Here is a 22,835-nt window from a genome sequence, read left to right on the forward strand (position 1 = left end):
GAAACAAACAATTAAACTCCTAACAAGAACTCAAAACAGAAACTAAAAACAAAGAAAAAAATACCATAATTATAACCTTAACGATAGAGCTCTAGCATATTGATCCAGTCTTGTCAGCATTACATATTGTACTTACATATGTCTATATAAGAAATACCTTATTCTGTATGCCTGGTAATTTTAAAATGTGTTTAAACTAAGAGCAATCACGGTTGGTAATTAATTATTAGGCTCTCTTTCACATCTTCTCATGTTCAGTAAAAAAGTATGTATCTTTAGAATGCTGAAACATAATTAATAAATTGTAACTTACCTTGAAGAAGTGGTCTCAACATTTCCCAGACGAAGAAAACATTGCATGCTTCTCTGTCATTCGGCTTATATGGATATGCTCTGTGCCTCCAAGTGTATGAAAAAACAGCACCTCTATGTGGGCACAGAATACCTAAAATAACAAGTTTTTGTACTTGGAAAACTAATGATATTTTACGCAAGGTTTTGGGTTAAGATATAATATGCTATAAAATTCATCTCTTAAACAAAAAAAAAAAAATAAGATGATTTGGTGTAGCTTGTAACAGCCAAAATTATAAATAAATAAAAAGGTTTACTGTTACAAAATTTATAAATGGAAAACAGAGGTGAAGCTTACAAACTCTATTACAAAATTTCATGTCCAGAAGTAAATCTGTTTCTAAACGTAAAAGTAGCTTCTACAACAAATGAAATAATGCAAATTGTATTTTGAAATCCTCTTATAGTTCCTCTAATGTTTCCTTCTTATATAAGAAAGATACTCCCTCTTATATAATATTTAATCCCTCTAGTAAAATGAGATCATGATAACATTTTTGAACAAATATATTTTAATAATAATTTCATCAGAGTAACAGCAAATTAAAAAAAAATAATAATAAATTAACAGATTTCTCATTTTTCTTCAGAATAAACTCAAAAACCTTATTATTTACAATCTAATAAAACAAATTTACAGATAAAAATTAAATTATTTTTAAAAATGAAATTTTTTTAAACATATATTTTCTAATATATTAAAATACAAATGTATTATTCATTTGAAAACTAATATTACTATTCAAATGCATCTTTTGTTAAATTATAATAATGCTATGTTAAATATTTTAATCATCTTTAACACAGTTTTAGAGGTGTTTTAATTAATACGAGCAGTTAAAGAGGAACGGTGGTTTCAAATACACTGGAAGGGTAATAACATAGATAGTCATAGAAATAGCAAAGAGATCAATGAGGGCTACACAAGCACTGTTCTGATAGAGGGAGCTGATCTGATATGATAGGAGAGTCTGATCTAATAGAGGGATCTCCTTCTTAAAGTAAAAAAAAAAGGTAAGAAGGTGATGCATCAGCCAAATTATGTCCTAATACTTATATACGACAAAGATATGATTAATGAAAAGAAGGGACATCATCAAAATATAGCTATGCAAAACTAAGTTTCTCTGGAATACTATGGGAATTACAAATATAGTAAGTCACGAAAAATGAAGGAAAATCCCATTCCAAGAAGAAACAGAAAATCAAGAATGAGAAGTTACACGAGTAAGTGTAAAGAGAACAGACAAAGTGTGGATATCTAGGAAAATCCATGAGATGGAAGTTCCAGGCTGAGGTTAAGTTATTGAAGGGAATGGATAAGTGTGAAAGAAAGATAAGATCATGGAACTACAATGATAGAAATCAAAGTGATGGAGAAGTGTATATTTCTAGCATATCTGGCAATGATTAATGATCTGCATGCGCAGACTTTATTGTACATGATACTGATTCATTATTGCTAATAAATTATTGTGTATATACCATATCTTAATGATATGGTATAATTCCACTTTCTATAATTCCACAAAAGACAATTAATACAGTCATTTTTGATCATTTAAATAAAAAACAATTTGAGATTTAGTTCATAACACTGTAATATCACAGCATCCCTACTGAGTATTTTTTTCAAGGGGCACAACCAAAGGGGTTATTTTATCAAATGGAAAACATGAGTAGAATGCTAGAATGTTTCAGACTAAAACATTATTATTAAACTTTTGTCAAAAAGCTCTGAAATGGAGTAGTATATAAAAAAAAAAAATATTTAAATGTACTCGAATAATAAAATAAATGAAGCGAATAGATTAAGTAACACTGTACATTTAATGACAAAATTAGACTGAAAGTTAATAACAGACTGACAAAGGATGACCACTGATAACAAAATTTTTTAAAACTATAATAAATTTTTAACTAACATATTCATCTAAAAATTTTATCGTATATATTAGAGAAAAATAAACGAATAAAAAATATGAAGAAATTACACACAGACAATTGAATAAGAGTGTACTCTGTGAAACTATTCCTAAACTGGCTTATCAGAACTATTTCTTCAGTTCTTTGACTTGATTGATGCATATATATTTCATCTAGATTGTTTTAAATATTTTTAGAAGAATGATTGCATCTGAACTATTTTGTTACTTTTCTAGGGTACAAGAATAATTATTTATTTTTCTTAACGGCAGTGATTCTGATCTCTTCTACTACAAGGTCAAAATATTATTCAAAAAATAAAAAATACACAGTAATATCTCCACTGAACAATAATTATTTGGATGTTCCCTACGCTACATAGTGTAATAGATGACCTACATGAAAAACGGATTAAATATCTCATACTTCTTTTCTTAACCTAACACTGTTAAGTTCCTGAATAACATTTATGAAGTATATGTTACACGATTAAATTTACAAAATGATATTATTTAAACAAGCTATCTAATCAAATTTATATGAATTTACAGTCATGAGCAGCATGGTTTTAAAGCCAGGCTTCAACTTTTACGATAGGAAGTACTATAACAGATTACTTTATATCTGTTATAATTATTACTTTGATTCCTATTGCTCTAAATCTGATTAATTAATCCAACTTCTTTTGCATTACTTTAATGTTTTTCCCTAAATCAGTGCGTAAAATATCACATGGTTGCAATATAATTATAGAAAAATTAATTTTTCCCCACAATTTCTGTTATGTACATACACATCAGAAATACATTTAACTAATTTTTACGACTGACCATACTTAAGAAAAAAACAAGATGCCGTCTGTCAACTAATAAAAATTATTGTTAAAATATTTACATTTATTTTAATGAATTTTACAATTATTAAGATATCAGTTTACTTCATAAACCTCTTAAGATAATTACCAGCTACAAAATGAGGTTACATGTCCTGTAAGTTAAAACGTAGAGCTTGAAACTATCAGTCAAATATAACTGACATGAGTTAAATATTTTTTTAACTAGTATAAAATCTATAAGTATGTTTTTATGTAATTCATGAATATTTCTTTAATCAGAAAGCCTGTCTATGTCACTGTTAGACCTATAATTTCAGTAAAAACAATCCGCAGGGATGAGGATGAATAATTTTAGAAACTTTAGAAACTGTAAACATAGTTTGGAATGATGATAAACAGAGAGACTCTGTTAATACACAGCTGGAAAGAAAGCTAAACAACAGAGTGAACCGATTAAGTACTCGACTAAATGGAAGTTATACAAAGAAAAAAAGAAGCAGAATATCTACGCTGAGAATAGCTTTCAAAAATGTGGGATGATATCTGTCAGAAAGAATGATCCCTGTTGATCCGAGTAAGAAATTTTTAGAATAAACTGTGTTGAGTGCAGTACAGAATAGATTTAAATTACGAACAGACACAAAAAAGAAGAGAACTACTCAGATCATTCTGAGATGTAATTCTGGAGAAGAATGAATAAAATAAAATGGAAAGAGAAAATGCAGAAGGATCAAGTACTAAGAGAGGAGTAGAATTTGATACTTGAAAGTTGTCGGGACGTTTCCTGGATGGAATTGTCTTCCAGTAGAAGGTAATAAAAAGAAAACAGGAAGGAAAGAGTATAAAAGGAAGAGGAACCGGATCTTAAAAATATTAGGATGGAAAGAAGCTGTAACAAATAAACTGAAGGAAACGTTCAGGACTGAGAAAATGAAAAATATCCACTTGAAAGGCCATGAAAAAAGAAGAAGCATCAGTAGGAAAATGAACTACAAATGTCTGCAGAATAAAAAGACAGAAAGAAGATTCGTATTTTATTATTAAAAATTTGATCGATAGATTTAAATAGAAGGCAAAACAAATGTAAATTTTATATAAATATACAGAAAAATAAAAAAAAAACTTTTATTTAACAAATTGATTTTCAATATTTTTCTTATAAATTCTCTTTTGGACGGAAAGTTCAGTGCTTTTTTGGTACTACGTCACGCAAAATTGTAATAAGTATTATTATTTTAAAATTACCTTTTGGCTTTCCAGTTGTACCAGAAGAATAAACAGCATAAGCCATATCATCTAATTTAGTAGTGACAGGAACAAAGGATGAAATTTTTGATTTATATTGTAAATAATTAATTTTCCAATTTTCCATATCTATACATTTAATACCGCTGTCTTTAAAACAAGTAAGAAAATTTCCTTTAGTACAAATAACAGCCGGTTTTGAATCTATTAAAACAGAATTTAACAATTGTTGTGGATATGACACTTCTACAGGTAAATAAGCACCACCTGAAAAAATAAAATTTTATTTCTTTGTTATAATCAATTATAAATTAATCTTAATTAACTTAGATTGAGTTAATAGTTAAGATCTTAATTAGTCTTAATAGTTTTAGTTTAATAGTTAATCCCTGGCTAATTTCCTTTTCTTCCAAATTTCCTTCGTTTTCAATTTATGTTTTTTCTTCCTTTGTGACCATTTTTTACTGTCCACTTCCGGTTTCTTTCTGAAAACCTTCACAAACTTTTATCTTCTTCTAAATATATCTCTGTCCCTTATATCTGTTGGGCTTTGCGAACCGCTTAATGTTCGCTCTTCTCCAAAATCCTCTTCGTCGATCTGTTTTCATCCGTCGTAGCCAATCGAACGGCATCTGCGAGTCTGTCTATACAGATGTAGAGTTCTTCGTTCTTCTGCAACCTCCAACCCTCATCGGTTTTCCGCGATCCGAGTATCATTCTTAGTATTTTCTTTTCAGCCGACTCCAATTTATCTATCTCTCCTCGAATTAGAGTTACACATCGTGTAGCGTACAGCGCTGCAGACCTAACTACTGCGGCGTAATGTCAAATCTTAATAATATTGAAAACTGTCAAAAATTGCGTATACTCTTAATCGAAAAAATTATCGAACGTTTTCAAAATTGTTTGTCATTTTATTATAATAACCGCTTCAAATATGTAATCGAATGGAATCTGAGGGTGAAAAAAACTATAAAAATATTCCTAAACTACCTTCGCTTTCATTTTTTTGTGGGATTTTTTTGTTTCGATCAGTATTATCGCAAAAACAAGAATAGTTATCAAAAAACCCTTTCATCGTAACCTTTTCTCGTTACTTTTATTCTAAAATCGTGTAACTTTGAAAATGTACCGATTTCAGAAATTAATATGGATTCAAGATATCGTTCAGAAATTTCAGACTTTCTGTAAAATAGTATTTTTATAAACTTAAAGAAAAAAATCTTTTATTACGATCGATACATAATAATACATACATAGATCGCATAACGGGTGCGACAGTTATGCTACTCCGTGGATAAATTAAAATAACTGCCCCGACATTTGCCTGGATGGAACAAAGGAAACCGTGGTAAAACAACCGTTGATCAAAGCAACGCCACAAAATACACAATAAATTATAAAACAAAAAAAAAATAGATCTTCGTTAAATTTATATTTATTATTTAAAAAGACATAAAGTTACTAAATATAAAAAATAAAATATAATTCACAATTAATGAAAATTATTTGATCGCATATTTATGTACACATTAAACAAAATGCAGAAGATTCTGGGTTTTTATTTTTTAATAATAAAGGAAGTAAATCTTTTAATTTTGTTTTAAATAAGTCGGTGGGAAGATTTTTTAAATAGTGAGGTAATTTAATAAAGATGGCGATGAAAGGTTCTTTCTCATAAGCCGAAGTACTATGTTGAATTACAAGAAAACAGTTCTGCTATCTAATTTGATAGACGTGGATACTATTATTTTCGAAGAATAATGAATGTTCTTTTTAGCAAAAATAGTAAATTCATTAATAAACACATAAGGGTATCGTCGTTAACGTTTTCAATTTTCTAAATATCGGTCTACGATTTCAATTTACGGGCACCATACGACGATCTGACCGTCAATTTTTGTAACTTGAAAACATATTCTGACTTTGCGAGACAGCCCCAAGATATATCCCATTTTATACAGGAATAATACGTAAGCATAATAAATATTTAATAATGACGACAACCTTATCGTCTTACTAGGCACTTCAAAGCAAAACGGTACAATTTTTTCTTGAAGAAAATCTGAAACGGTTCATATCAGTACGGTATTAAAATAATAAATTAAACGGGTGAAGATACCAAAATAAACACAACCTAAATAATTAATCAGAAAGCATTAAAGAAAAGAATATTTCAGCGCTTATTAATTGTACGTGTCAAACCGAATGCAGACAATTTAGGTTGTTTTTATTATTACTTTTTAATCTACATTATAATCGACAGTGTAACGATGATTCTGTAAAAGAAAATCTTTTAATCGTAAAAAGAAATAAATAAATCGGTAGGAAGATTTATATTACCCGATTTATTAAAAAACGGCAACAGAAAAAATAAGGCCTTTATTGTAACCGGAATTGTTGTGTTAAATTACATGAGAACAGTTCGGACAACTCATTTAACACGTTCCGAACGGTCATTTGATATTAACAGAATTAATTGTAAACGGTTCTTCTCCTCGGAGTAAAGAGGTAAGCAGTTACAAAACGACGGCTCTTGTCTCCGTCGTCAAGAACGCACACTTTTACAGAGCGCTCTATTGGCGTCTACATCAATCTTTTGTAACTACGCCGTTTACTAGGCTATGCTGTACACTACATGAAGTATTTATTTATCTTGACTCCGGCAACAAGAACCGTGGTTAGAGGCAATAAAACTTGTAAAAACATTTTGTTATTATACAATACTTTTATCGATAAACAAAAAATCGTCATTAGTTTGTTTTCATTAGTAATCATAATTAGTGTTTTTTTTAACAACACACTTTTATTAAGAAATTAACAGTATATGCTTATTATTCTTTTGGAATACATATAACGAGTAAGAAAAAGCAAATAAAACAACCCCGATTTTATTAAGTTATACCAAGAATTACGCCCGTCACTAGTAAATGAAATTTTCTTGACCTCGGGGCCAAGAACCGTAAAGAACGTGTTAATAGAGGTATTGTTATTTACAAATAAATGTTTATAGTTTTTAGAAAATACATCCGCATCTGTTTCTTACTCGATTCTATAACGCGAGGCCGTATTCAGACTTTTATAAAATCCTAAATATTTTACATATCCGCTTAACACCTGGAAATTAATATTTTGTTTTTTTTAGTCGACGTACTCGACTACTCAAGAACAAAAATCTGGTGCGGGCAGCCATCATATCTCAAACCGATATTAACATTTTCCTTAAAGTAAGTATTGTTTACACCATCTCTGAGCCTTCTCGTTCGGAAGAGAGAGGTAATGTACCGCGAGGTAAGTGAGGCGGAAGCATCGTTTGTCCGCAGACGACAAACGGGAAAGATGGGGTCAGTCAGCAAAGGGTAGATGAACTATATACTGATCCCAAACCTCCAGAAATCTGGACGCAAGCAGAGGGAACCGGGGTGCGAGTCTACCCAGTACGAGTTTGTCCCGGTGCGGTCGCTTCAACCGTAACTGTACGCGCAAGCATTAAGACCCTCTACCGAGTGTGACTATTAAGGAAGAGAGGACACCTTGTTCGAACGCAACCGGTTCTTATAGGACAGGGGCATGCTTACCACCGATCGTATCACGGGGACTACGGTGCAGAACGAACAAGTGTGGTACGCGCTGTCGAAGATGGTGACAATTATCCGTACAAAGAGCAAACAGCGTACAAAAAAAAACATCAGGGAAAGTAAAAATTGTATTCTAAAAGATGCGTCAATATTCCTTTCACGTCTCTAAACGATTAAAAATTAACGATAGTTATCCGTTGAATAAAATAAGGGAAGAAATATAAATGTACAAAAAGAAGTCCCGACAAATAAGTTAAATGATTTTTATATTACGTAAATATTTTTTACCGGCTTTGTGGATTCCAATAACACTGACAACATATTCGAGCGATCGTTCCATCATTATTCCAACGATTTTATTAATTGTAACGCCTTCTTCTTGTAACATTGAAGCGAGAACATCACTCATGTCATTCAACTCGGAAAACGTAATCTGAAAAACAAAAACAAAAATTATTATTTCGGTCGATATGATACCGACAAACCCCGTACAGATTAAAGGTTTGGCACGATAATTGTGGGGTAAAATGTAATAAATGTAAATGTAAATGTTATATATCGTCAACTTTTTTTTAAAAACGTTAAAGCTAAATTAACAAGCAAAGAGTTTTAAATGTTTACAAAAACAAAAAGTCAACAAGTGATGTATAACATTTTCGCTTCGCAAGATTTTTATTTCAAATTCGCGATAGGTTTTTAGTATTTACGACGTTATTATTACTTTTTAAAATCGATCAAATTAATTAAACAATACAAAAATCGTTTTGGAAATCCATTTTAAATAACAAATCGGTTTCTAAAAAAAAGCTTAAATTTGCGTCACGTTTCATCACTTTGGTCCGATGGGACTCCAGGATTCTTAAAAATAATAATCTGTGTGAATCCATTGAATCCATGTGTAACGTGAAAACATTTTCATTAAATCTCGCGCTTTAATAAAAAAAATACGTTTAACTGTATTACACTTAAATTAATAAAAAGACCTAAAACATACCGCATTAAGATGTCACGCACAGAAATGCTTTGACGTAATTCGGTGCTTAACAGTTAAACCGATTAAAAAAAAATTAAATAAAATTTACAAATTAATTAATTTAGATATGATAGTACCCGCTTCTCGAATCGAATACAAAATTTAACGGAACTTAAAATTTGTGTAAACATTTCAAATTATTGTGTTCCAAACGTTCCAAATTGAACCGCGTCAATAAAGACAAAAAATATTTCTAAATCGTCTACAAAGGCCGTAATTTTTCTTTTCGAAGATCCTATTTCCATTTAAGTTGTCCGGAAGATTTCGGATCGGACCGAAGAACTACAAGAACTTTCTTATTATCGGAATACGTACGTTTATTAAAACGCTAATCTTGAATCGCATAAAGCAAAAGAAAACGCGTACAAGTCGAATAGAAAAAAATCCATCCTTTTGCGAAATAGGTTAAAAATTTCTAAACAGAATGTTCTACGGGTCGAAGAACTCTTAAGTTTTAAACAAAACAAAATTAACTAAAGAGAAAGTTATCTGGAGGCCGATGTAGGTCGTCTGAACGGAGCAAGGTCAACTTTATTATAAACGTAGTACCTATTCCAGTGATATATCAGACGTACTTATTACCGCATTAATAGAAAAACTGCGCTATCGACCTGTTACGGCTTTTTAAGTTAGATCTTTAAGTAAGTATTTTTAGTTTAAGTATATATTATTACGTAAATGTTTTACGTTAGGAAATACTATTCGGTATCATTACATTCATGTATATTTGTTTCTATACATAACTCTTGAAACGACAGATGTGAGTTATCGTGCTTGATATTTTTATTAAAAATATTCAGTTTTATAAGTTCTTTTTAACTTATTAATAAACGTATGTTGCACGCTACATTTTATCGACCGAGACTAAAGATCGATACAAAGTAAGCAAAGTAATTTTTTCCTTAAAAATGTTACTTTTATTACCGTTTTAATAAAAAAGAAAAGCTGACAATACAGATGCAGGGCTTTCCTATCACGCGGCTTTTTTCTGATGCACGGCTTACACGCAACTTAATTAAAAATATTTATCGTTTCATTTAAATATAATATTTTCTGTTTATTAAATTCGATGATTCTAACAAAAGCGCGCGCGCATACCGTATTCATTCACGCGGGTGTGACGGTCACTTTTAATTAATTTTTTACATTATTAATTTATTTAATTCTACCGCTCACCTGTGATGTCACGACATAGCCGGCGACTAGAGCAGCTGTATGTCAGTGCTACACTAGCGCTCTTTGTAATGAGAGGGGGTACTATTGACGCAGTATACCCGCTTAGCCCCCGGTTTATTTAGAGCGTTTTTTTAGGTAGGCGATTTTGCAAAAAAAAGTTTTTAGGAAATATTATTTTTTAATCGTTAACAAATGCGCCTAAGAAAAATATTACTTTAATTAGGCGAAATCTACAGATACTGAGGGTGACCTTGCTCAACAGTCTCACCCCCTTGAACCTTTAAATTGAAAATTTAGCGGCATCAATACCGATATATAGAAGTAATCTGACCAAGTCTGGTCAAATTCGGTCGAATAGTTCTGGAGATATAAGGTGATTTACAAGGTGACACCGATCACACACACGCGTACATACGAACGTTAATATCCGGAAAATTTCCATCCGTTTTTGGATTTTTTGGGTTTCTTTCAAACCCTAAAGATCCGGTAAAAACTACATGTGTCCAAATCGGACCGACTACAATATTTTCCCTTCTAAAGCTGTAGCTCTGCTATAACGCTAGACGGGAAAGTAATATGAATTATAATTTTTTTACAAAAAAAAAAACCGTCATCTTGATTTGAACAAAAAAAACGGAAGCTCGGTAGAAGCAATGATTCGACACGAGTCGCTCCTTAAAACGGAAAAGCGTTTCTCAAAAATAACGACCCGTCCCGTGCCAGGCTTACTTGAAAAAGCGCTGAGCTAGACGATTTCCTGTTACGCCTTCTTCACCGAACCGAACGCAACGTTCGGTCGCGTACCGGTGCGACCAAAACCCAAGTACTATTTAATCGTACGAGCGATACCTTCAAGACAGAGGCAATGTATACAGAGAGGACAACATTACTTTCAGAGAAAGCGACGGCGACCGGTTCCGCTTTTACTTCAGTCTTTCACGCGTATTACGGCTATAAGGAAAGATGTGTAAATTAACAAATTAATCTACTCCTTCTTTTCTGATGTAAAACAACGCCTCGTGTAAATATTGTTTTGGTTCTACTAGATAAAATAATAAAAATATTAAACGACAAACGCGACATCATTCTGTATGTTGTAAGGATGTTAGAGAATAGAATATTTGATAAAACGTTTAAACGTAAAAAATTTCATTAAAAAATCTTTTCTTATAGTAATGTCATATAGTAGGAAGGGTACACTTTCTGGGTACTAAATTTGGGTAGCGGTGGCATAATTTCTTAATTTTTCTTTCTGTAAAAAATTTAATAATTCACGTTTTTTTTTATTAAAACGGTAATAAAAGTATAATTTTTAAGAAAAAAATCCTTTCTTCTTATTTTGCACTAGTTTTACTGCCGGTCTCGATGAAATATTTGGATGAAACTCTTTTTTTTTCAGAGTTTTATTTATTTGCGGGTACAGAATCCCTGTAGTAGCCCTAATATTTAAAATATTTAAAACTTTTAATTCTACTGAAACTGAGTAAACTGAGTAAACAGTAATTCGATTAATTTTGCTCATGATATCTAGATAAAAGCATTTTGGATTTACGGATTGATTTCAGATATTACAGAGTAAATCCGACCGTGAATCAAAGTCTTCATGAAATAATTTATTAATATAATCCAGCATAACAAATGATTTTCTCCGCGTCACAGTATCGTGAATTAATCTGACAACAAGCGGCCTAGTAGGTGTCTTAACAGTGAATCACAGACGGATCTACAACCCTTAAGAGGTACTCTATAAGGTATACTTAAGATGTAATCTGCGATTAAGCCGCATATTTTGTGGAGAGATCATTTTGGCTAAAAAATCTCACAGCGGCATTACGACTACAGAAATATTTGTAAATCTACTATACATTTTGGTGAGACACCGGCTTTATCGACTTTGGTGATTTAAGTACGTTACCGAATATCACTGTTAAAAGCTATTAAGTGTTAACAGCTGAAGCCATTAAGCGAGTAATTTCATCTGGAACTTTAAATTTTGGCAAGAGGTAACCTGTAGAATCTTCTTAACCGCTAAAGAAATATCATTTAAAGAGTGGTCTCATTCAGTAATAATATGACTTGACAAAGCTACCCTCAATTTTAATTCAGTTATCAATTTTAATTGATATTATCAATTAAAATACCAAAACTTTGTTACTATGATTCTTTAATATTACATTCAACGATACCAAATGGATTCGTACATTTATTTATTATTTATTTCATGTATTTATCATACAGTAGTGATATGCAGAAACTGTAATACACTTTCACCCGGAGGTCCCGGGTTCGAATCCCGGTCAGGCATGGAATTTTTCACACACGCTACAAATCATTCATCTCATCCTCTGTACAGTAATGCTTAACTGCGGCCCCGGAGGTTAAAAAAAAAAAAAAAAGTAATATACTTCAATTAATTGTTGATCTTTTATAGGTTAATGAAATATTTTGATCGATACATATGTATATAATATATATCGATAATATAATATATATATATATATATAAAGCACACATATAATATACTAAAAGGTAAAGATTTATTTTCCAATGGACAATGAATTGTTCTACATCAAGATTATCCTTAATCCACTCAGGTCTTTATGTGTTTTACTTTATCATCTGCATTACAAAAATAAAGTCAAAGAGACTTCAAACGTATCTTCAAACGTATATTTATCCTTTTAGGGATGTAGATTCACTCTCCCAATTTTATCGCATTTTTATTTTATGATGAATGAAATTAATTTTGCAGCGCTTTAGAAACGCCTAGTTAGATTATATTAATACAATACTGAATTACTATTTAAAAAAAACTTTATTAAAAAAAAAAAAGAAAGAAAATTTGTCAAAATAAAAAAATACAACATCATGAATGATGTATAAATGTGTAAGTGTAAACACACAGAGAGAGAGAGAGAGAGAGAGAGAGAGAGTGAGAGACAGACAGTGAAATTCAAAAGAAGTATTCTAGTGCATTTGATGTTACTTTCCTTTTTCAAAAATTTATCGTTTTTAGAAAATTTCATTTTTGGAGATCTCAGATTATACAGCGTAATATCACGGTCACGGTTAGAAATCTTGGAATATTTTTCTGTACAAAATCGCACGCGTTTTTATTTTATAATTCATTATAATCAAAGAACACGCTTATAAGCGAATAAGCTGTACTAACGTTGCTAATAAATACATTTTTATCATTTAAATACGAATATAATGTTGAAAAACAAAAAGCGCTACTTACCTGTTCATTATCGGCAGTAACAACAGCGATTGCAGCTGACGATCGCTCAGCTTGTTTTACAAACATTTCGTGTAAACAACCGATTCGGTCGTACCCGGTCATATCGACTTCTGGTGTAATAATAACCATATCGATGGAGTTTTGTCTAAAAATAAAGCAGCCAAATAAGTAAATGAAAAGAAAATCGTAAAACATTTCATCATTTTTTATGTTTTTACAAAAAAAAATTTACCTACTAAAAATTAATAAACATACTGACTCTCTTACTAAATAATATTGTACTTAATGAGATTATATCATCAACATTATAATCGACAAATAGTTATCTGCCCTCACGGAAACTTGCACCGTGTTCATCTCTATTCTTCTCTATTGCTCAGCTAAAATTTAAAAAACCCGATAGATCTCCCATTTCTTCTTAAATTGACTATAGATTTATTCTTTTCCACCTTCTACTACCGTTCTTCAGCCATTCTTTTGTTACAATATATTCTAACCGAACAGCTTTCTTATTATGAATTACACCGATTGATCATTGATCTACTCTCGTTAACTCTCCTCTTATTACGTCATCGTACTGTAGCCACGCATTATATAAATTTTTTCAGGAAAAGTAAGCGGACTATTCCGCAAATAACAAATAGGAATATCTGTAAGGATAAAGAAAAACCGCGGGAAAAACTAAATGAAAACGTCATTTTGATACGTAAAATTATAAACAAAAAGAGGAGAGGAGAAAAATAATAATTTTGTAAGATAATAACAAGGTGATTATCCAGAAATGACAAATGAAAACCGAACATAGACGATAAAATAAAGTTTTAAAGATGTTAATCGGTAAATATTTGAATGTATATTCGAGTAGATATTTAAGAAAGAACGCAAAAAATATAAGTTTATCAAAATAGTAACTATTATATAAAAAACGTAACAAAGACATAACCTATTACATTGTTTCTGTAAAAGGAGATAAGCAGATAGTCTTTTAGACTGTTAGTTTATTTGTTAAAAATAAAAACCGACGGGCTCTGATGGGTTTCATGTTATACTGTATAACACGAAAATTAAATATCGACTGTTTCAGTATATGTAAATGTTACCCTTTTTTTTAAAATAAGAGATGATAGTTCTTTTTTTGTTTTTCTTTTAATCTTTTATCGTATTCTTCACGTTCATAAACGTAAACAGAAGGAAATCTCAGAATTTTCACTTTATAGACAATCGATTTACAAGTCGCTAAACGCACATCTGACGGTTTATTTTTCTGACTGTATTTGGACTTTTTCAATTAGATTCAAGATATAATATCGCATCTTAGAATAGAAGAATATGCAGGTGTAATAAATATTTAACACCCTGATAACAAGCTTATTGTTGATTACTACGTTTCAAAATGAAAAAATACAGTTTGATCTTTTCGGCAGCAAATCCAATTAGGTCGTTGCATTATCATCTAACGACATTTATTTATCGACAAACCGGTTACAACGATGATTATTTTGAAAGATATAAGTTATAAAAAATAATAAAATGCGCCCAAAAATTTCACAATATTAGTAAAGATTATAAAATTTCATCTGTAATCGGTTTCACGTTTTTATACGTATTCCAAGACAGATATGCTGACGTTTGCCGCCACCAGGATTTGAAACGATACCGCGATTCAGTTAAAGCATCTCAAGAAAACTATACGTTACATTTTGAAGCTTAAACTGTATTTTTATTTTATATTATATTACAAGTTCAATTACGGAAAATTAATTTAACAGCTACAAAGTATAACTTAGCTGCTTGTGCAAATATTATGGAATTAAAATTAAAATCTAAAATCATCTGATCCTTTTTTTAAGCTCGAGTCAATTAAGTAGAATTAATACTCGATAACTACAACTTTTCACCGCATTCCAAAAGGCATTTCTTCGAACCGGTAAGTACTTGCATAAATCACAGTTACAAACAAAACAGTTACAGTCTAATAAATTAAATAAAAATTATAATTCTTTGTTTTAAATAAACATAAACCTGTGAAAATCGCAGTACTAAGATGAAAGATTTCATTATTATTTAATTAAAAAACCATTATATCTATTGACATACTAAATATTTTCAAATTTAGTTGATTATTTTTTATAAACATCACGATTACACTCTTTCTAATAAATAATATATATATATATATATTTTTTTTTAATTTTGAAACTATTCTATTAACAACAGATTATTACAAAAAAATAATTATGTACATCGAAATCACATCACACAATTAGGTTTTATAAATACGTATGAATATTCTTTATAAGAAAGGGAATATCAGAAAAAATGTAAATATATTATAATTATTATTAATTAGAATTTAAGTTTACGGGCTAAGTTTCCGATCCTTTTGAAATCAAAACGCACGAGTGAGACAAGGAGATGGACTGTCCAGATCTTGTTCGATTGTGCGCTGGAAAAAGTGACCGGAGAACGGAGCAAAGAACTTGAATAAATAAACATCGCAAACACCCTATTTATTAAAAACAAAGAACCTAAAATACTAAAATATAAACACTACTGCTAGCATTTGCAGACGGTATTGTCATCTTCGCTAAAAACGATCAAGAAGCGCAAACTAAAATACAAAAATGAACGCGCAAATAAAACGGGATTACAAATCTCCTTCGAAAAAACGCAACGGTTCACAAAACATAAAGAAAATAAAGAAACCAAAATCAAAATAGACGAAAATCGAGAAATCCAAAGAAACTCCAAAATTTAAATACTTCGGTGAAATCGTAAACCCTAACGTTTTAGAAAAACGAGCGTCACAGAAAGAGTCAAGAAAATGAATTTCACCTTTAAATTAACGAGAAACATCTCGATAATGGAACGAAAGACTTCAAGTATATCATAGATATCGTAAAAATTTATGTCTTCCGAACGACAGTATTATAGTAAATTTATATCGTTTTTAGATGTGCAATTTAATCGTTTTTATTCAAATAATAGCGTATCGTATAATTATACAAAAACAAAAGGTTTATATAACGGTACGTTTTTTTTTTAAATTTAATAAATACAAATCAGTAGATACAGATAAATATAAATATAGAAATATAATCTCTAAAAAACACAGAAAAGTCGAAATAAAAGACGCTAGAAAACAAATTATGTTACAAAAAACTTGTAATTAAAAAACAAATAAATTTTGCGAAGACGTTATAACATTATCAATACCGGATAGTTTATTGTTTACAGATTCTAACCGATATTAGACTGTACTTAACATTTTAACATCGATCCGCTGTAACCGATAATGTATTTGAATAAAAATTATTTTTTTTTATATATTTAAACGATCAGATTTGAATGAAATTAATCGATCTAAAGATCTTTATATCTGGATATAAGGGTATTGATGTTCCATATTTAGGTAACGAATCAAATGTAAAATTATAACAATATCGTATAATTACATTGCGATTGAAAAAATAATAAAATAAGATCTAGCTGAAATTACAAAAGTTTTATTTTTTCCGCAATGACTTTTTTAAAAAGGTTTTGTTAAATTCTTTTTTTGCTTACTTGGTCCCGAGTAATTAGAACCGACATAAAAACACATCTAATATAAGTAAGGAACGATTGTATAATATGCCGTTAACATTCATTATACGTAAAAGATAACATGCAACTTATTAATATAATTTCCACGCAACTCGTCATATTTTAGGGGTAGCTGATCGGGTTAAGGCGACAATTAGCCGTGGAACTCGTTGGTTGGTTAGTGGTTCGAACCCCACCATCATTTTTTTTTTTTTTAAATTCCTTTTGTATGTGGAATGTAAATAAGTAATAATTTCTCATAAACATAGGTACCAGTAATAATTTTAGTTGTTTCATCTTTATTATCACCTTTAACCTCATAAAAAGCCCATCCTCGAATCCGAGGGTCGGCTTTATTATTGTAAAATTATTTTTATTACAATACCTTACTTTAAACGATTATCACCAATTCGATATAATTTTGTAGCGTAAAAAAACCCGTATTTGTATTTATAATTAGCTTAAAATCGGTGAAAATACCATATGAATAGTTATCTTTTATTTGTTTGTAACATAAATCGATTAATATGCTATTGCGCATGCGTAGAGAAACTGTAATTTAAATTAAGTAGAGATTAAAGATCAATGCTATTGTAATATCTATCTAAATCAATATATGTAAAAATAAACAACTAATTATGAACGATTAACAGCTGCTATAGGGAATTCCCCGACGTCATAGGCAGTCTATGGTGAATTGTGATGTAGAAGCTGTTTGATCGATAAATTTACCGTATTTTGCGGCTTTATATGAAATTATTGTAGTCTCGCAAATCTGAGGGAACTATACAATAAAGAATCAGATATTTTTACCCCGTTTTCGCTGAAAGTAATGATGACCGATCGATGCAGAACCTCATCGTAGTTTTTCTTAAATTTATAAGACGAAGAAGTAGATTTATTGAAAAATTGATGACGAAAAGTAGGTTTGAGGTGAATTGATATATGCGAATTTCGCTCGCGCTAGTATCTCGAGAACGGCTGGACCTAGATGCACGGGACTAGGACATATCGTTCCGGGTGATGGAAAACTATTAAACCTTTCAAAATCGCGTTAAAAGTGGCCTAGGACGCACCGTTTTCGAGATACGCCCTTTTTTATAAATTATTATTTAATATAAGATATACCCGTTTCTTATGTATAATATATATATATATGCTGTGGCAGTTCCTTTAAATTATCCGTGGAATAACGTAACTAACCACACCTGACGCGATCTGTATAATGTTCTTTCTTTTCTTCTAATTATGCGATCGATTGCTACGGTCGTTAGCCCGAACGGAAATTTGTAGCGTGTGAAAAATGCCTTGCCCGATCGGGATTCGAACCCGAAACTTCCGAATGAAAGGCCGAGACGCTACCGCTCCGCCACGAAGATCGGTCATATATATATTGTATATTGTTACGTGCCGATCAGCCGGAATATTTTAGTAACAAGTACAAAAAAATAGAACCTAATATTATAATAGAGTAATAAAATCTACACAATATAAACGGATTTCGTAAAATTTTAATACTAAAAAAAATGTTTAGCAAGTTCGTCAGATTTTTAGCGCATCTCAAAAAAGATTTGTCTGCGAGTATTATACGAATCTAGAAACCGAAAAGAAATGTTTTCTGGTAATTTAAATTTCTGAAAAAACGTTTTGCCTGTGTGTCTTTCCTTAAAATATGTTCTCGTACTTATTCGGTAATTATTTTGAGTTTCACGACAATAATCAAATAAACTTACTCGTTAATCCCTTCAATTTTTTCTGATTTCAACGGCGACTAAATTTTTTCTTTGTTAATATATACGAGTGACACCGTAATAAACTTGGAAAACACCGATACGACACTTCGATCAGATTCTTCTTTACACAGTGTCCGGTTTGCGATCTGAAAGACCAAAGTAAGAAAACCGAATTGTACAAGATATTCCATAAACTTCACTGGAATATATATATATCTTTATTACCGCTTTAATTACGATCGAAGACGTTCAACTAACTGCGTGTATCAGAAATAATCGGCATCAGACCAGACAGTAACCGACACCACACGGTAATACAGATATCTTTAAGACAGTATGAGTAACGACTTTACTTTTAATATTTACTTCGCACTTACTTCGTTTTAATATTTAACGGATTGGAAAAGTAAAATTTATTTTTTTAGTACTTTTTTTAAGTCGATTTTATTTTTTTTTACGAGGTTTATTTTATATTTTTTAAATTTATTTTTATTTAATAAATAGACTTAAAAAAATTATGCCCGCGCGTATTCGGGGTAATAAAAGAAAACAGAAGACAAAAAACGCCTCTGGAAAAGAAATGAAGAGCGATATCGAGCACGAGTTAAATCTCCCTAGAATAAAAGAATATATATTCATTTTTAACCCTAAGTTTTCGATTCAGTTTCACGATTTTATGAAAATAATTTGAATACCGAACTGAAATCGCACTATAAATCGTTATGCCGTAACGATCCGATACTAAATGACGACGAGAAATTGAAAAATATCCTCAAATCATCTTGATACACGATATAATTTTTTATTTAATCGATTTCACTTAAGTTAACTAGAAAAAATTAACATAAGGCCGCACGGAGTAACTTTTCCTACAAAATTAAAGAAAATTGATCAAAATCAGTACATTTTGTGATAGATAACGCTTGAAAAATTATATATGAAAAAAATGCCGGTCGTTCCGAGAACCGCCTTTTTTAAAAGTCAATTTAAAATGCAAAGCGATCGGAGGAAAACTTATAAAACAAAATGTATTTTAAATCGACTTCAAACGTATCGTAGTGAGATCGGCTAGTCTTGTGTACAATTTCCGATAAAGGCATGGCATTTTTTCACCGATCAAATTAAATTCCTTACTTAAATACACACAGAAGTATTCTGAGATTGTAAGAGAAAAAAGAATACCACGACCGATATAAACGAAGTAAAAATATTGTAAAAGAACATTTCAATCGATTGTAAAAAAACATATAATTTTAAAAAGGAATTCTTATAAAACGTTTAATCGATTAATTTTATTAATATATTATCTATAAAAAGGTATTAAAGAACAGGCAAATCAATTTACTGTACTTACATTTACGTTTAAAACTGTTAATATCGCTGAAATAGATTTATAAAACTTCGAAAACGAAATGAATATTGCTGTTCTCTGTACAACTTATAAATAATTTAAATAGAGAAAAAATATTTTCAGATATAATATTCCATTTCATTTTGAGTGCTCATTAATCGAAGAATAACAATAAAATGATGATTAGCAAGTGAAAATTATATACAGTTTATAATGTAATTAAATGATAAGAATATATTTATCACGGTTAGCTCATAGTTGCAGTATTTTGTACAGCAACACATGATCTTTTGTAAAAAAAAAAAAAGCACTTTTAAGATAAAACTATTGTCTTGATATCTGTAGTAAGTTTATTACTATAATCCAACAGCTAAAATTGAATGCATGAATTATAACACAACAATAAGGGCGCCAAACACACACACACACACACACACACACAAATAGTAAAATTGACGATTGACGATTTGGAATAACAAGAAAATTTGAAGTGAAAAATTATTCTCACTTAACTTTCAATTAAAATTATTTTCACACGACCTTCTCTTAAAATAATTACTATCTTTTAAGGCAAATAAAATAAAATTTTAATCGATTTTTCCAATTAAATTCTAATCGATTATAATTTATTCGCTTTGCTTCAACTTGCAATTTACATGGTAAAAAATCCTTGCTCGACTAAAATTAGATTCTCTTAAAATAATTTCCACTTAACTTTTTCTTTATTTTTAATTAAAACTTTAAAGCTTAATGCGTGTGTATTGATAAACTTTCTTCAATAGAATCAAGTAGTTTATAAAATACAGTACCGATCAACCTCCAAAACAATTCGATCGCTAGCGATCCGTAAGACAATTTTTGTGTTGTTTTTAATTTCGCTAACTTTCACGGTAAAGTTATCGGTAACATTAATATTTTTTATCGAATCCACGTCTCTTTTATTATACAAAATAATTTTTTTGGAAAAACATAGATGAGAACAGTTTGTGAACTTAGAACCCCGATTCATCAAGTCAACTACTCTTTGGCAGAGACACCGCTCATCACGGTGTCTGTACCGCTTAACCGAAATGGATGAGATAACAGCAAAAAACTAATAAAACAGTATCGATGCTATAAAAAACTGCAAGCTGTGGCATTATACAACAGCACGATTAACCATTGTATAGTAAGACAAAAAACAAAACGACTTTCCGAACGGTATTAACGTATGTTTATCCGAATTACATAAACGGAATGCGGCATAGCATACAACAAGTAAGGGATATCCAGGGTCGACAAATCAGGAGTAGATTCAAACGTTCTCTTACTGAATTTTAAATAAAGCGTAAACATTTACTTACGTGTACAGAAAAGTCGATAAACTGGGTTTTTCCCCCTTACCTCCCGGAACCAGACCCCCAATTAAGCATGAACACGGTTCCGGGAGGTGCCTTTGCCTCTAGTTGCCAGACGAGGGAAACGCCAGGCCCGGCTATGCCGTTCCCGGCCTCCATCACCCAGCAACCGGGACTCGGTCCTTTATGCTTCGTCCCTAACGGGGACATCCCCGGTGGGACGGCCCGCCAGGACTCAGTCTTTTAGCTCAGGAGCTCGAGAATCCTCGCACTTCATCACCACCGTCCACCCGTGAAAGCACGGCGAACGGCAGTTCCGTACGGAGTTGTCCCTCACCCCCTCGCTTCCCGATATTTCAGTCGCAGTATTCCTCCCGACACAAACCCCGTCACAGTGTCGAAGTCCGCCAAACTTCGTAACATCGTTCCGACGACGGTCCCCACCTCGAGATGTCCAGTTACGACAGTACAGTCGCGGCGTTCCTCGTCCCTCCGCGGGCACTGGAATATCACGTGTTCCGGCGTGTCTTACTCTCGACGTTGGGACAGAAGGGGCCTTCAGCTCATCTTCGTCCACACGGGTATGAACGAAAGATCCCATGGTCGGTCAGGAATTGTGTCAGCCAGAATCCCAGTTTGCCAAACCTCCTCTCGGCTCACGGCTAAACGTGCGCGATCAAACGATGCGTCCACCTCCCTTTCGTGGATGCATCCCACCTGACTTGCCGATCCCTGTAGACGGTTGTGTCGGTATCGTTCTTAGACAGACCCTGATAAATTTGCGCACGAGCCGCCACCAGCTGCTGTAGTCGCGGCATTCCAGTCACCACCAGCACCGCCTCAGTCGAGACAGAGTCGTATGCCGATGCCACCTTAAGAGCCATACGGCGCTGTACTCCCTCCAACAGTCTTCTGTTACGCCCTACCGCCATAGCTCTCTTCCACACTGGCACGTCATAAAGAAGAATTGAATTCGCCACATGCGAGTACAGCCTCCTCTTCGGTTTATGTGGCCCTCCAACGTTCGACAGTAGCTTAACCAAGTTCTTGACAGTCTGACCAGCTTTCTCACTCACCGCCTGGACGTGACGAGTGAATGACCGCCTATGGTCCAACCACACTCCAAGATATTTGGCGGCCTCTCGTGATCGGACCATCAAGGCATCAGTCGCCGCCTTCCCGCCACTGAAACAAATAGAGATTTATCGCAGGCCATCCGCTCACCAACCATCGCGATAGCGGCATTCGCGGCACGTGTCACCTCCTCTTCGGTCTTCGATAAACTCGATTAGGAAATATTTTTCCTGCGTATAATAAAAATAAAATGGAAGAGACGATTAAAATGTTTTAAGTCATTAAAAACATAAAACGAATCATTAAAGAGGGAAATCTTGTGAAAGTATCGACCCTGTAATTATCGGAAAAGAAAACACGTTCGATCTAG

At 31.9% G+C, this 22,835-nt stretch overlaps 2 protein-coding genes across 5 annotated transcripts in view; one reads left to right on the forward strand and one right to left on the reverse strand.

The window, feature by feature from the left end:
• LOC142327684 (uncharacterized) overlaps nt 1–20,219 on the reverse strand; it is a 118,008-nt gene extending 97,789 nt beyond the window's left edge. For both annotated transcript variants that reach the window (XM_075370924.1, XM_075370923.1), the window contains exons 1-5: nt 20,058–20,219; nt 13,389–13,533; nt 8,227–8,371; nt 4,361–4,627; nt 314–445 (exon numbers count right to left, since the gene is read on the reverse strand). In XM_075370924.1, the coding sequence (XP_075227039.1) occupies nt 314–445; nt 4,361–4,627; nt 8,227–8,371; nt 13,389–13,517 (673 nt within the window). In that variant the 5' untranslated portion in view covers nt 13,518–13,533; nt 20,058–20,219. The remainder of the gene's footprint in view (nt 1–313; nt 446–4,360; nt 4,628–8,226; nt 8,372–13,388; nt 13,534–20,057) is intronic.
• Nucleotides 1–22,835, forward strand: part of LOC142327685 (uncharacterized) — a 102,263-nt gene that overhangs the window by 44,621 nt on the left and 34,807 nt on the right. The window contains exon 1 of one of the 3 annotated variants that reach the window (XM_075370929.1): nt 9,581–9,612. The exons of the other annotated variants lie outside the window; for them this stretch is intronic. The gene's annotated coding sequence lies outside the window, so the exon portion shown is untranslated. Of the gene's footprint in view, nt 1–9,580; nt 9,613–22,835 lie in introns of those variants that run through there. 3 annotated transcript variants of the gene reach the window in all.

Source organism: Lycorma delicatula, chromosome 7 (assembly GCF_047948215.1).
Source record: "Lycorma delicatula isolate Av1 chromosome 7, ASM4794821v1, whole genome shotgun sequence".
NCBI classification, from domain to species: Eukaryota; Metazoa; Arthropoda; class Insecta; order Hemiptera; family Fulgoridae; genus Lycorma; species Lycorma delicatula.